Consider the following 14,855-nt stretch of genomic DNA (forward strand, 5'->3'; position numbering starts at 1 on the left):
ACCTGGTTATCTTACCTGACGCTTCAATTTGGCTATTTGAACGTGGGAAGCTGTGGGAACATCACCAGGACTTGCTGCTTGAAGTTCACATGAAATAACTTTGGAGTGTTAAACTTTGATGTACTTTATTTCACAAAGAAATTATTTATTAATTTGGGAGTGTTTTGGATGATAGAAAGGAGCTCTGTATGAGCACTGCTGCTGCTAAACTACTGTGGTGGAAGCAGCATGCTTGATCCCATCAGTGGGCCCCATGTCAGCACTGGCCAAATGTATCTGGCCCAGTAACTGATAGATTAAACCTGACAAACAAGCACTGACCCTGAAAATCAGGCACTCCCTCATACTTGGCGCTCTCTCTGCCGGCTCTGCAGGCAGTTTTTATTGTAATGTGTTGGTGTACAAAATGCAGACGAGAAGCTGCAAACTAAAGGTTCATGAGCGTTCCTTCAAATGTCTGTACATATGACAGCGCCTTGAGCTTATGTACAGACTGCTGAAAGGGTTGGTCTCACTCCTCTTAAACTCTACATTTTCTTTTTTAATTAATAAAAAAAAGACTCAAACCAAAATAAAAATAGAAATAGGAGACTTAGACGCACAACTGAGAAACAAGGAATGAGTATGTCAGAGTCTACCCAAGACAAAGAAAACACATTTGAGTTTAATCATTTTCTAATCCAATTATTAAAATTAGCTGAAGTGCACATTACACACAGGAGGAGCAACTACTGATGACTAACTCTACATACAGCCGCTGTCATGGTAAGTGTGGATGTGCTGTGGTTGTACATTCTACTGTGTGAGCACCCTAACTTGGTTGTGGAAGATCTGAGGAAAACTAATGTGAAACGTCTTAATGCGTGCTCAATCATCCAGGAAAGTAAATCTCCAAAAGTTGATTCTGTTCATCTGGACGTAGCGTTTTGTGGGAGAAACGTTTCGTCATCATCCAGGTGACTTCTTCAGTCTCTAATGTGAAACTTCTTGATGACTTACTGCTGTAAGAAATGGATATAAAAATGACTCTTGAGTTGGACACATTTGTAACAGTTTCAGTGCCAACGGTGACAGCAGACAAGCTCGCAGCTGAACATATGAACAGTAGATGGCCCTTTATGAAGAATTTCAAGAGGTCAGTATAGCTGACCCCTTTTAACAACGCTGACCCCTCACCCAGCTGGTGTGCATGTTAGCATTAGCTGATAAACTGATGGAACACGAGAAGCTGGAGAAATACCAAGGGCTCAGAGAAGAGCTCAGGGAAAATGTGGGGGTGAAGGTGACGGTGGTCCCAGTGGCAATGGAAGCACTAGATGGGTGACTCCCAAGCTAGGCGAGTGGCTCCAGCAGATCCCAGGAACAACATCGGAGATCTCTGTCCAGAAGAGCGCAGTCCTAGGAACAGCTAAGATACTGCGCAGGACCCTCAAGCTCCCAGGCCTCTGGTAGAGGACCCGAGCTTGAAGGACAGACCACCCACAGGGGCGAGGGGGGAATTTTTTTTTTATATAATAAATAAAAATCTACAGAGTTGAAATTGATTGAATGAATTCCCTGCCTTCACTACATGACGCCTGCTGAAAGGCCCTGTCACAACTTTTACACAAGCTAATCAAACAGGTTTCCACTGGACTTCACTGTTTACATGACCCACTAACCTGCCATAGCTCAGGAGTTTGGCTGCTAACAAAAACCAGTAAAAAACTCACATCTTCTCTATTCTTGCTTCCCTTCACTGGCTTCTCGTGAAATTTTTAACTGATTTAAATATTTTCATTAATCACACATAAAGCCCTACATAGCCCAAATCCTTCTTACATAGCTCATGTTCTGAGCTTCCAGCTTCTCTAGTTATCCCATTAGAAACTACTGACTACTCCACTGCTTTACTTCAAATCCACACTTTTGAGTTTGCAGCACCAAACCTTTGAAACGACATCCCTGAAGCTGTCGTTCATTTTGATTAGTACGCATACATATTAATATTTCATCACATTTTTGGCTATAATTTACAATAACATGCACTTTATAAAGTGCTACACAAATAAGGTTATAAGTTATCATAACAATAAAGTTCACATGAGTTTGACATTTTAAATAATGCACAATTTTCTGCTCTGATATTAATCTGTAATGTCAGTGAACCTTCTCCTTGTATAAATGGGCATGCAGTAATTACAATACAACCACATCCTCACAGCCTTCTTCTCTGTGCAAACAACCAAACGATCCTTTGCTTTGCATTGACAGCATTAACACAGCACAGAAAGAGTCTGCAGCCTCTGTGTCCAAGCACTGATCTGTACCTACATGACAAAAACAAACCTTAAGCCCGTCTCAGTGTCCCCTCTGCTGAGCAGGGCAGACAGTTGTTTCAACTCCTGCATAAAATGAACAGTCAGTGCAGCTGCCCCACTCCCACATCTACTAACACATGCTGTACACACCAGCACACATATATTAGAGAAAACACGCACGCTGTGCCGCCTTCCTGGCATTAGCAGGGCTGGGGGATGGGTTAAGCCAAGTAGGAGAAGGACAGAGGATGAGGCTGGCAGAGGAAGGGAGGAAGAGCTGTCATTAAGGGACGGCCCACTGCTGATCCCACAGCTCTACCTTTCATTTGTGGTCAGAGAGATGACCTACAGGAAGGAGGGGGAAGCAGTGCACAGTGAAACAGGCATCATGACCTGTCACAAGACTTTGGGAATGGTCACACAGCTTACATAACAAATCCCGGAGCAGCAGTTCTAGGCTACAAAAGTGGGACAAACTGCAGATATTTGCAGCTGTGTGCCAGGTTTATGTGTTTTTCTCCTCATAGTTCATTTTTAATACAATATCAGGGGAATCCACAGGAAGACCCTGAGCTTCTTTGGCCTTATCATCATGACAATTTTCATTCCTGCTTCCCTTTACTGCACCTGCCAGAAACAGCTCTTTAATAATGTTTTGCTCTCTTTATGAACATTATTCATATTTGTTCATTTACAAATATAATCCATTAAAATTAAAATGACAATAGCGTGTTCCAAGAGCCGCAGCTTATCTGAACAACAAATACCCAGCTATGGATACAATAATAGGATTATTAATGTTAATGATGATAACAATAATCATGTCTGTGGTTCACTGCAGGTCCAAACATGGATGGGACGACTCAGCAACACTGGAGTGAAATCAGGTTGGCTTCCTGTCTTTAAAAAAACTGAGGGAAGCTTTCCAGGACACTGGGTCAGTTAAAGGGGACAGGAAGAGGAAAAGGGACAGTCAGAGCGCCCGGCTGCAGGCACAGACGTTTCTAAGAAACCCAGAGGCGTCTTTATTGGCTCAGTTCTGTCATCTACAATCTTATCAAGCTTTTGTTTGTTGTAAACACAGTAGCAGTTGCCTCCAAGGGGATATCTTCACTATGGTAGCACAGCTGATCTAACAATTTATCCAAAAAAACAAATGGATAAATGAATAAAACAGCTGCTATGGTCACACCTACTGTGCTGTACTATATGTAGAGCATGGCTAAATGTGTGCTCTAGCCATTTGAGGACAATAGTTATAGAATTTACATCATTTTCCACATTCTGGGATTAGCTTGGAGCTCTGATTAGGCAGAAATGGATCCCCATCAATCAGGATTTGTCCCAGAAGCTCACATCCAGTCAACTGCAGGAGTTTTAAAGTAGAAGGATCGACTAACAGTGACTCCTGGCATACATGGGATTTATTTGACAGTCTTTGAAACTTGTGAAACGTTTATGCTTGTTCTTTTCTATATCACAGAAACCTAGAAAATCGAAATAAAAAGTGGCAAAGTGAATTTGCTCCACTGCCCAAACTTCCAGTCACGTTTTTGACTGTAATACTAAAAGGCATATCGTGCATTTTAGTAAAGCTGTTGTTGGATGTTAGTAAAGCTGACATCCATCATGAACAACCCACATCACCCACTGCATGAGTCTGTGAGTGGGCTGAGCAGCTCCTTTAGTCAGAGACTGAAACACCCTCGCTGCAGGAAGGAGCGCTTTGGCAGAGCATTCATCCCAACAGCAGTTAGACTCTATAACTCCTCAATCACGATGTCATGACTCACTGGACACTGTGAACATCCACGGTCACCACTTCATGCATAATGCTTCCATGTGTATGGACATGTGCAGGTATAGATGTATGTATATGTATACATATGTATATTTAGTGTGTACATGTGTGTGTGTGTGTACGTGTGTGTGTACGTGTGTGTACATGTCTATACATAGGAATAGTAGTGGTACAATAGTTATGTTAAGCTATATAGTTTATGTCCTGCATATTTCCAACCATATCCATAATCACATACTGTGTATGCTACTGTTGTATATAGTGTGTTATCTTACTTTTTTTCATTGGTTGTACTTTTTGGATTTCCTTCTGATATCTGTACCTGAGAATAGAATAGCCTTTATTGTCATTGTACAAGGTACAACGAAATTGGAGTGCCACTCCCTTGGTGCAAAATGCAATAATAAATATAAATATAAAATATAAAAAGTACAATAAAACAACCGAAGTACTCAAGCTGAGGTGACGCAAAAATTTCCCCGTCGTGGGATCAATAAAGTCTTATCTCATCTTATCACTGCGTCTACACTGCACGTCATCTGTGACAGGACTGCTAGAAACACGTGATCTGAACTTTTTCAAACGTTAGCTCAGACTAACGGCTGAACCTGCAGCTCAGGTGGTCGAGCAGGTCATCTGCTGATTCAGCATCTCTAACAGTGCTTGGATCCAAATGCCAGACAGCAGCTGTGAATGTGTATTTTATAGCTGAGGATACGGGGGGTGGGGGGATCCACGTGTTTGCAGCGTTAACTCACCTCTCCTCAGACTGAATGAGCCCATTGTAGCTGCTGACAATAACAAAGATGGCAGCTGGCTGGATAATGCTGTCAGCCAGATTAAATGGGCTCTGTCAGAGCTTTGTTCAGCTCCTGTGATGCATTCAATGCCCGCTCTCAGGAGATTTTTAAAGACACCTTATTGATGTTGAAAAAAACAATACTTAATGAAGTCATAGCTCTCTTAGTGTTTAAGAGTTCCTCTTAACATCCAAGTGGAGCAGAGTGCTGAAGAAGTGGCAGCATTCCCAGAGTGCTGCTAGCTCCATGCTGTCCAGGTCATCCAGCCTCGGAAGCTTCTGACAAGTGAATTTGTGCTGTTTACATACAGCAAATTATAGCTGACTGCAGAGGCAGCCTGGAGCACTGGAGCTGCTTCCTTTATGTAAGAGCCCTGAGCTTGTTAATTACTTAGAGACTGCCCAGGAAGTAGGCTAATGCAGTTAGACAAGAGGTTACACTTGACCTAATGCTACAGCAATCCACGATCAATAATTCACTGTGACAGCTTGAGGAGATACCAAATGTTACTAAATGTAGCTCCTGAACATAATTAAGGAAATATGTAAGAAAAGCACTTTGCTTTCTTTTCTTAGCGTACAGCCACGTGGCAAAACTAAGCAAAGCATTTGTGCAAACACTTTAAACATACTCTAATCACCACAGCTGTAACCTGTGTGTCTCTACCAAACAGCCATTTCAGAACGACGCTGCCTTAAACAAACACTGCTCTGCCTCCATTTCATAAATTCTTTAAACTCCAGGGTTTCTCTCAATTATTCATGTTTTGGGAGTCACTGCATTGCAGCATTCGCCTCGAAAGATCGCCACCTAAAATAACAATGTCTTCATTCTGAACACCATGCAACACATACCAAACACAGTTCTTAATCCCCATATATGTGAAGTCACACAGACACAGGTCTTAATGAAATATTGAGAGCCTGTCGCTGTGATGAAGTCATCAGAAGAAGGCAGTGGGTTCTTGTCCATGTGGTGCTCTGAGATGATCTGCGAGCTGTTGGGCAACACCAAAAGAGTAGCTTGACTGTTGTGACACAATCATCATGGCTGAAAATAACTGAGGACATTTAAAAACAGCTGCTGCTTTCTGTTCACAATAACGACACATAAAAACAAATTCCAGTTTGTTTCTATCTCGTCTTTAAGTCTGAAGTCATTAGCCGTTTTCAGGTCCAAACTCCGCTTCAGGTCCCAAAGTCAAACGAACACGGCGACATCACTGAGAGTCACAAACTGTCAATTCTTTCATCTTTAATAAAATGATCAGCGTTGCTGCTTTACCGGGTGTAACAATGAAGTTTAACATCCAGGCATCCATGAAAACAGAATTTATTACATTTAACGGAGCTGAAGTTAGCAGGAAGTTAGCTCGCTAGCTTCCACCTAAACATGATATAGCATGTTCTGACTGAGAGATTTCTGAAACAAATTCAAACGTACAGCTCTGTTATCACTTCCAACATAAATGAAGACAGAAAACTAAACAGCAGTGACGTTTGTAGGGTTACTGAAGTTGGGCTAGCTGGTATATAATGATGTGCTACGTGATCGCTAGCCATACAGCTATGTTAGCATAACAAAAAACACAGTGAAGCTGGAGGATGAACGCTAACTTTTTTCCACTCGATAAAAGTTAACGTGAGGGTTCCTGATGGTTAGAGACAAATGCAATCGCATGGCAGGATGCTGTAAACGGACCAAACTTCAGTCAGGAGAACAACTGAGATAATCCATCCACAATAGGAGGTTAGTCATTAATATACTGCTGCATGGGCTGTAGTTACATCGGAAGGGTTTAAAAACTGAGCTTTAAAATGAACAGCGGTAATTAATAAACACAGAGTAGTTTGGACCCAGAAGCAGAGTTCATATGTCAATCAACAACCGGATTGGTTCACAGGGAAGCAGTGGTTAAGACAGCAAGAGGGTCCTGGTTCAAACTCCAGTCGCAGTTTGTAGTACCAAAAAGACATGAGTACAGATAGAAACAGCAGTCTTCTCTCAACTCTACTGGTTCTGAGTGAAAGACCCTTCAAAGAGGATATTACTGTTCTAACTTAAATAGATGCTATTTTTGATTTTTTAAATATTAATATTTATTCCCCTCCTCTTTACAATTTCAATAATATTCTACACTATCCATTTCCACAGAAGTTGGCCTTATTTCCTTGGTGTTGTGGTGATGTAGTGAAGTGGAACAAGGTCCAAGGACCCAATCAGAACCAGCTCCAGGGATTTTCACCAAAACAAACAAACAAACAAAGTGCAAAGCTGTTCTGCAAACCTACCACCATCAGTTGGTGAGTAAAGGTCTAACGACAAGAAATCCACCAGTGACATTTCACATTTTTCTAACTTTTTTTATAGCTGTGAAAAAACAACTGTATCTTTGATCAGTCCAGTTCATCTGTTACTTTTTTATCAGAGGATTTTACCATACATACAGATTTCCATCAGCTCATCCTGCACTTTGTAAAATATTCACCTGTTTACAAATGTGCAGACTATTATACACATTATTGTCATTGTGCAGTGCATACTATGGTCCTGTCTTTAATCCAGCACAGGATTAATACTATATCCATCTGTGAATGGATGAACATCTCACGGCCCATCTGTGCAGAGCTGTACATTGTTGTTATTTAGTGTATGTGTCTTTTCACGGCTGTTTTTACACAGCACCTGTCGTCCAGGTGTGGAGCCAGTTTTATCTTAATGCCTTGTGAGAACTAGTCCATGAATGTTGCATAGCTTTACACAGCAGCAGTTGGACTCATTTTCATGGGAAGAAATCCACAGAGGAGAGAATGTGAAATTCTACCCATCAGTTTCTTGCAGTAGTCTCTCCCACAGCCACCAGCTTCAGTGGTTTTAGGGCCCAGACAGTTTCTGGTAATAGCATCGGGGAACCTCTTTTTACACTGGAAGTCAATATCCAAAGGTCCAAATATAACGCAAGTGTTGGCATTGGCATTTGTCCTGCTTTCAATCGCTACGCTAACCGTTTAGGAATCATAAGTTTTATAGAGAAATACCAAAAACCTTTCACTTTCTGGGAGAAGAGTTTGTGACTTACAAAATGAATGTCTACTTGCTTAATGCCATTGCTGCGATCAGAAGGTAACTTTACCAGAGAAGAAACTCTTGGCTCGTAGGTAGCTGACACTTAGGCGGAGGATGGACAGTTTATCCAGACTGGTGGTGACCTCTTCAGGAAACGGCAGCAGACTGGCCAGCCGCTCCAGCTCCCCGTTTAGCCTGTCTCTATGTCGTTTAGATGGATTGGACTTGGATCCCTCAGTTGGTGGTTGCTTCACCCTGATTAGAAAGCAAACAAGAACCATTGGTATTGCTGTAGATCAGGGGTGCCCAATCCCAGTCCTCGAGAGCTACCGTCCTGCAGCTTTTAGATGCATCCTTGTTCCAACAAACCTGAATCAAATGAATGGCTTGTTATCAGGCCTTTGCCAAACTTGATGGCATGCTGAAGAGGTAATCAAACTATTTGATTCAGCTGTGTTGGAGTAGGGATGCATCTAAAAGCTGCAGGACGGTAGCTCTCGAGGACTGGGATTGGGCACCCCTGCTGTAGATAGATTAGATCTGGTTCTTCATGTATGCAGCCTGTCTTCTGTATTATTTTTATGTGTAGACTCGCTGTGTATCAAAGACAGACATTGCTCTGGGTCTCAAAAGTGTGGTCAAGTAAAGAAGTCCCTTAAAAATTTACTTTCATTTCAATAACCAGCAGAGAGCGACCACTCCAACAAGACCTCGGGGAAACTCTTTCTGACAGCAGACGTAAAATGTGCTATACAGATAATAAAGACATAAAAACCCTGCATACTAAGCAAAGTGAATCACATTCTGTGACTTCAAGTGACGATGGGTGAAATAAGTGCCTGTGGTGGGAAGCAGGCAGCCTGAGACCCACTTTTCTCTGCTTCCAAACGAGTGACAGAAGTGACCTTGAAGCCGTCACCTTCAAAATGATGCACGACAAGTGACGTGTTTTTGGTGTGTTGGAGCTTTACTGACGACAGCATGCAAATAATATTGTACAGCGGAAAGATAAAGTAGGGTGTGATTGAAGGTAGGTCTACCTTCACTCATTACTATATAAGTGAATTGTGTACCTTGACTTCCCAGTCCCCTGTCACGTTTCAAAAAGCCAAGATGGTGGCCTAATGCACTCCTAGCCTGCTCAGGTTGTTCTTTTATGAACGGTCTATGGTTTTCCAGCCTGCACAGTAAGCAAACACTGGCATTTGTTGTGTGAAGTAATCCTTTAACAACACTCATCTTAATCTATCTGGCTGTGACTGAAACCAACAAGCTTTCAGTTCAATCAGATTTGAATCGTTTCTTACAAGCGACGTGTAACCCATATCAACTACTCCCTGTCACATGACCCACGTCAGCTGATTTGAGGTCCCTCTCCTGATTGGCTCCTTCCACGTCGCGGCAACTCTGAAAACCGGCTGTGGAGGGATACTTCCGGGTTCGACTCCTGCTGTGGCTGTAAGCTCATGGCGTTTAGAACGGCGTTGGAAAACAAAGCGTTTTCTCCCCTCAATTCATCTATAAACTCATTTCACCTCAGCGGTAAGTGTCCTTAATATCTACCAAAAACAACCTTTTGGTTGTCAGTAACCAGTCGGTCGTTTTCGCGATTAAAAAATGACTTTGTTCGGCGGCGTTCCCACCGCGAGCAGAACTCCGGTTCAAAAACCGCTGTTTTTGAACACTTTTATTTACTTAAGCACTTTAATGGGCTTACTTTGAAACAAAGTGCGATTGAATGATTATTGTTATGTGTTGCCTTGAATTCGGCTATGCTGTCTGTTAGACAGTTGTTTTTCTTTATTGTTGTTTTTGTATTTGTTTGTAGTGAACGCTACTGGAATGTCTAGATCAAGCTACGTAGCCAAGATGATTAATAATTTAACTGTTGTACATTGGTGGATGATGATGATTCATGATTTGCATTGTTACATAGACTTGCAGAAAAATATATTTGTTTACCGGTAAACTGAATCGAACTTGATGTGCTAATGGACATTTTTCTGACCTACAGGTCAGGTTTTTTTCCCCCCTTTGAATTGATCTTCTTCATATTGAAGTGGCGAGCCGGTAGGACCATCCTTTGTTTTTCCCCCACTTTGCCGTCTTTGGATTACGGACATATTTCCCCATTGTATGAAGCTGGACCCTAAGGAGGAATACCTTAAACGTGAACTTTAAAAAGAAAAGGACCAAAAAGGACTCTTAGCAAAAGGACTCTTGCACAGAAAAATCACAGCTTTGATTTATTACTTAATTGTGGGCATTTATGTTGTGTGTTGTATTTATTATTTTGTTCCATTTCCCCTTTCCCCCATTTATTTAATATATTTTTGGTACAAGATATTGCAGTCTTTGGTCTCATCATTCACACCATCTAGGCTCCATAAAGAACTATTTCTTCTGCGCGTCAGTCAGTAAACTCACCCATTGCAATAAAACTAGCCCTTCAATAACTTTGCGTTACAGACGTGTTTATTTGCGGCTGTAACTGGTGGTTTCAGACTTCAGTATAATCTGGATGATTAACCAGATGCAAAGAAAGAAAGTCGTACTAATGTAGGCTGACGGATCCTAATGTGAGACATCACAGAGCTCAAAGTAAAGAGTACTTTATCCTACATGCCTTCTTTCTATACTGTACTGTCATAAAGGAACATAGTAATAGAGTAATACGTGACTTTATTGTTCTAATGTAAAAAAATCCAGTAACTGATCATGTGGGTGGTCTTGTCAGTGTATATATATACTACATATATTTTATAGTTTGCATTAAAAGAGCAGCCAATCACATGCTCTGAACTTCAGTGCTGGGTGGGCCTCCCTGTCGGCCTACATCTAAAACACTCAACGTTTCTTTACTTCAATTCCAAATCAAAGCTGAAGTTTCACATTTTCTTGGTTTTTTCCACACTAGCATGGCAACAATGTGAGTATAATACAACTACAATGACCTCTCCTAACATCACAACACATGGATGGATGGAGATCTGTTTATCCTGCACATCAGAGATAGCAGCTTGATATGCCAGGCTTGTCTTTTTTCCTCTCCCCGTCTCCATTCAGTGCTGCACCACGTTGTTATTTTCACTCAAATTCATTCTCTGATTTGATATTTTCTGAGTCGCTTGAGTCAGATAAACATTCAGCGTTGCTCAGTCGGGAAATGTGTTTGCGTGGAATCGTCACGCGTCATGTTCTCAGATTTAACAAGCTCAGGGAGTCAGGAAGTCTGTCCCTGTTTCAACACAAATGTAACCGAATGCTCATCTCAGTAGTGACAGTACGTGTCAGCAGGAGGAGAATTATAGGCTGTTTAGGAGCTTTACTGAGAATTCAAGAATTATGCTGCACCACTGATCCGTTTCTGAACTTGAGTTCTGTCACATTCATGGGAGTCAAAGTCATTTCAGTTCTTAGGCCTGACCAGCAAAACCACAGTAACCTAGAAGTGCTCAGTGTTCTCATCATTTGCTTCTGCAAAGAAGAGTGGGCCACAGTTCCTCCACAGCAAAGTGAAACAGTCATTGCCACTTATCACAAACACTTGGATCAGGGAACGATTACATTTTCCACACAGGGCCGGTTGGTTTGGTTCGCTACTTTCCCTTAATCCATGAAATCATCACCTAACAACTGCATTTTGTATTAACTGGATTCTGCAGTCAGATAAACTTTCAGCCTGTTTAACCCTGACAACAAGTCTGGTTTGTCTAATATTAACATTTATTCGATAAACACGCTAAAAGCTGAGAAATCCGGAAGGGGGGGAATGGTTTTATAGCAGCGCATTAGCGGAGAACTGAACGCAGATGTAACGATTTTAGATATGACTTCTTTTATATGACTTCCTTTGAAATAATTCTTCCGCAGCTTTCCCAGAGTCCGATCACATCCGAGCAGAACAAAGGCCTGCGGAGGATGCAGATCATCTCGGTGCCGTTTTCCCACAGTTGAGTAGAGACTCAGCGTTTAAAGCTGGACTGTGACGCCACTGACCGCTTGGAATTTATTTTAAAAGATTTTTTTTTTTTAACTGAAAAAGGTTCGTGAGTGTTTGAGTCGCGTTAATGCGATTAAAAAAAGATTAGGGCCTCTTACCAAAGGCCTTTTTATAAAAAGATTTGAAATTAAATGAAGCTGAGTTTTACTAAAGCAACAACAACATAAAAAACGAAGATATCTTCAATATCCCTGCAAAAGGAAACGAAAGGGGAAAAACGGCCCAGCTGGTTGTTTGAAGGGCGTTTGACAGAAAATAGCCGAGCAGTCGTCCCGAAAGCCTCGAGGCCTGGAAAACGTTGGGACAATAAAAATAATTCATGTACAATAATTCACACAAGTGTGGCGTTATCATTAACAGACAGAAATCATGTTAAAGAATGAGGCCACAGCTGCAGGCCTGCGATAATCCGCACTGAACATCCACCGACCTGATTCAGCATCGTCAGCAAACACCGATTTGTTTCGATGAATTTGGGACGACAAAGAAACAAATCTTCTGAATTACGAAACAGAATAAATGTGACGTGGATGGTAGAATAGACGGAGGGAAACCTTCAAAGATGAAATGAGAGAAACTTACACTCGCTGAACGGGTTTTCTCCTCTTGCGCCCTGCATACATGTCTGTTACTCTTACAGAAGCCTCTGGAGAATCCGTCTTTCTGCGCTACATGTACAAAAACTCTGCTTTTATCCTCCGCATCAACTGGAAGCAAGATCGTCAAATTAAAATATGCGATAAAGAATCCGACCTGCCATAAATGAGAACATTCAGCTGCGCCTAAACATCAACTTGTTATGAGTGAGAAAGCAACGCAGAGTTTTGCTCCTGAGGAAAAGGAGTGCGCACTCTGCTCCACTTTCCAACTGCAGCTCAAAGACGCGCTCCCAGTATTCCCATTTACTCAGCAGCGTCCTCCAATTAGGCTGGACAGCAGTTACGAGATGGACAGCGGGTGCGCGCATTCCACTGGCGGGTACGCCCCATGCATCCATCTAACGGATGCGCGCTTCATGGGATTCGCCTTAAATGCAGTTTGGGCAGCGGGGATGCGTGTGGGAAACGTGCGCGTGCACATAGGAGAGTCTCCTGGAAACACTAGCGCGGCGAGTTCACGCAAGCGCGTTCCCGAGCGAGTCCTGGCGTCCAATCAGCGCACAAAGCAGACGCGGAGGGTTATGCGGAGGCTGAATGTGGGACAGGGGTCAGACTCATATATGCCAGGGAGTTTATGCGGACGTTGATGACGTCTGTGAGGGGACAGAGACACAATATTACCACAAAGAGATGGAAAGACTACAGAGAGGGGAAAGGATTCAAATAAGAAAGACAAAAGACAACATGGAAAACAATCAGTGTTGCCAGACAATCAAATAATTACATCATTTATGAAAGAAATAATTAATATACCTTAATGCTCGTTAATAGTGTCATTGTTTAAGTTGTTACGTTGAGTAATTTGAAAATAATTATTTTGTGGCTCATTTTCATTATTCTGTTTTCCATGATTTCATCATTTTGCTTGTTAACCTGCTGGTGCAGCTCAGGATGTGACGCTATCACAGTTTTATCAAAGCTGTCCAGATTTACCACTAGCGAGAGAGCTTGAAAATTATATACCGTGCAAAACAACATACGAAATCAAAATTGAGGGGAAGAACATTATCACTTATTTTGAAACTAAAGAAAAAAAAATATGTGCCATTGTCAATCTTTATATCTTATTAGGGAAATTCCATATACATAAATGTAAATTTCAAAACTCAACCCCTTCATTTAATTTGTTTTTGATTGAAATTGAATATTACTTAAACTCTCTTAAATTAACTTCCAATAAAAAAGGTTTATCATTGATTGAAATTCATTCAGAAATGTTTAACGAATGAGCTGTCACAGATACAACTTTCAAGTACAAAGTTGTTATGAAGTCTGTCACATCCCTCTCTTTTTTTCCTCTCCTTTATTTATTTGTCCTTATTTCTTTGTACTGTATATTGTTACTCTTATTTGCCCTCTATGTTTACTGTACAAACTGAACTGGAATGACTGACTGTTCACTATAATTTGAAATAAAGTTAGAAGAAAAAAAAAAAGATTTACCACTAACGTCCAATCAAATTCTCTCATTCTCAAGTGTTTTATTATAGAATATATAGTTACATAATTACAATGTGAAGAATTAAAATCTCTCTGACTTTACTTTGCAAATGTTTTTAAGACACCGTTAATAATAATTAAATGAAAAATGCTCTGATCTGTTTCCAAGCAAAATGTAATTTTAAATAAATTCAAGTGAAATTCTGATGAAATTTGATTAAAAGTATTTCATTGAGCTAATCCACCGTCAACCACAAAGATATATTGTTTTACCTTAAAGCTGTGGTCAGTTACTAATAACTCTGTGATGAACAGTTTTTTTTCTCTCAGGGCCCCAGTAGGAATTGTATCTCCTCACAAACTGAGCCCTCAGACGGAGGTTGTGTCCCAATTCAGAGACTGCACGCTTCAAGTACGCATTTTGAGTGCGATTACGTCACCGCCACGCGACGACGGCTGTGCCAATTCGAAGTGTACTTCAAATGCGTACTCCAAATGCGCCGTCGATTTCCCCAAATAGCATGGCCCTTTCTCAATTCTCAAGTACGCGAGTACGTACTCGCGTTCTCGGCTAGTACGTACTTGCCGAGAACGCACGGGAGTACGGACTCGCCGAGACCGCGAGCACGGACTCGCGATTTGTACAATTGGAACACCAGCGTACTTGATGATGTCACAGGTCCGGAGTTTTTACTGCCGTCCCCTCTTAATTTAACTGTGAGTAATATGTTATGAAGCTTAACTTTAATCACAGCCAAACCGGTTTACTCAGGAACAAATAAAACA

General features: G+C 41.4%; 1 protein-coding gene across 3 annotated transcripts in view; it reads right to left on the reverse strand.

The window, feature by feature from the left end:
* Positions 1 to 12,974, reverse strand: part of LOC146371271 (aryl hydrocarbon receptor-like) — a 47,136-nt gene extending 34,162 nt beyond the window's left edge. For all 3 annotated transcript variants that reach the window (XM_084908274.1, XM_084908272.1, XM_084908275.1), the window contains exons 1-2: positions 12,553 to 12,974; positions 8,035 to 8,222 (exon numbers count right to left, since the gene is read on the reverse strand). In XM_084908274.1, coding sequence (XP_084764400.1) covers positions 8,035 to 8,222; positions 12,553 to 12,593 — 229 coding nt within the window. In that variant the 5' untranslated portion in view covers positions 12,594 to 12,974. The remainder of the gene's footprint in view (positions 1 to 8,034; positions 8,223 to 12,552) is intronic.
* Between the last annotated feature and the right edge of the window lie 1,881 nt (positions 12,975 to 14,855).

Source organism: Perissodus microlepis, chromosome 16 (assembly GCF_051167445.1).
Source record: "Perissodus microlepis isolate ML-2025 ecotype Zambia chromosome 16, ASM5116744v1, whole genome shotgun sequence".
Taxonomy (NCBI): domain Eukaryota; kingdom Metazoa; phylum Chordata; class Actinopteri; order Cichliformes; family Cichlidae; genus Perissodus; species Perissodus microlepis.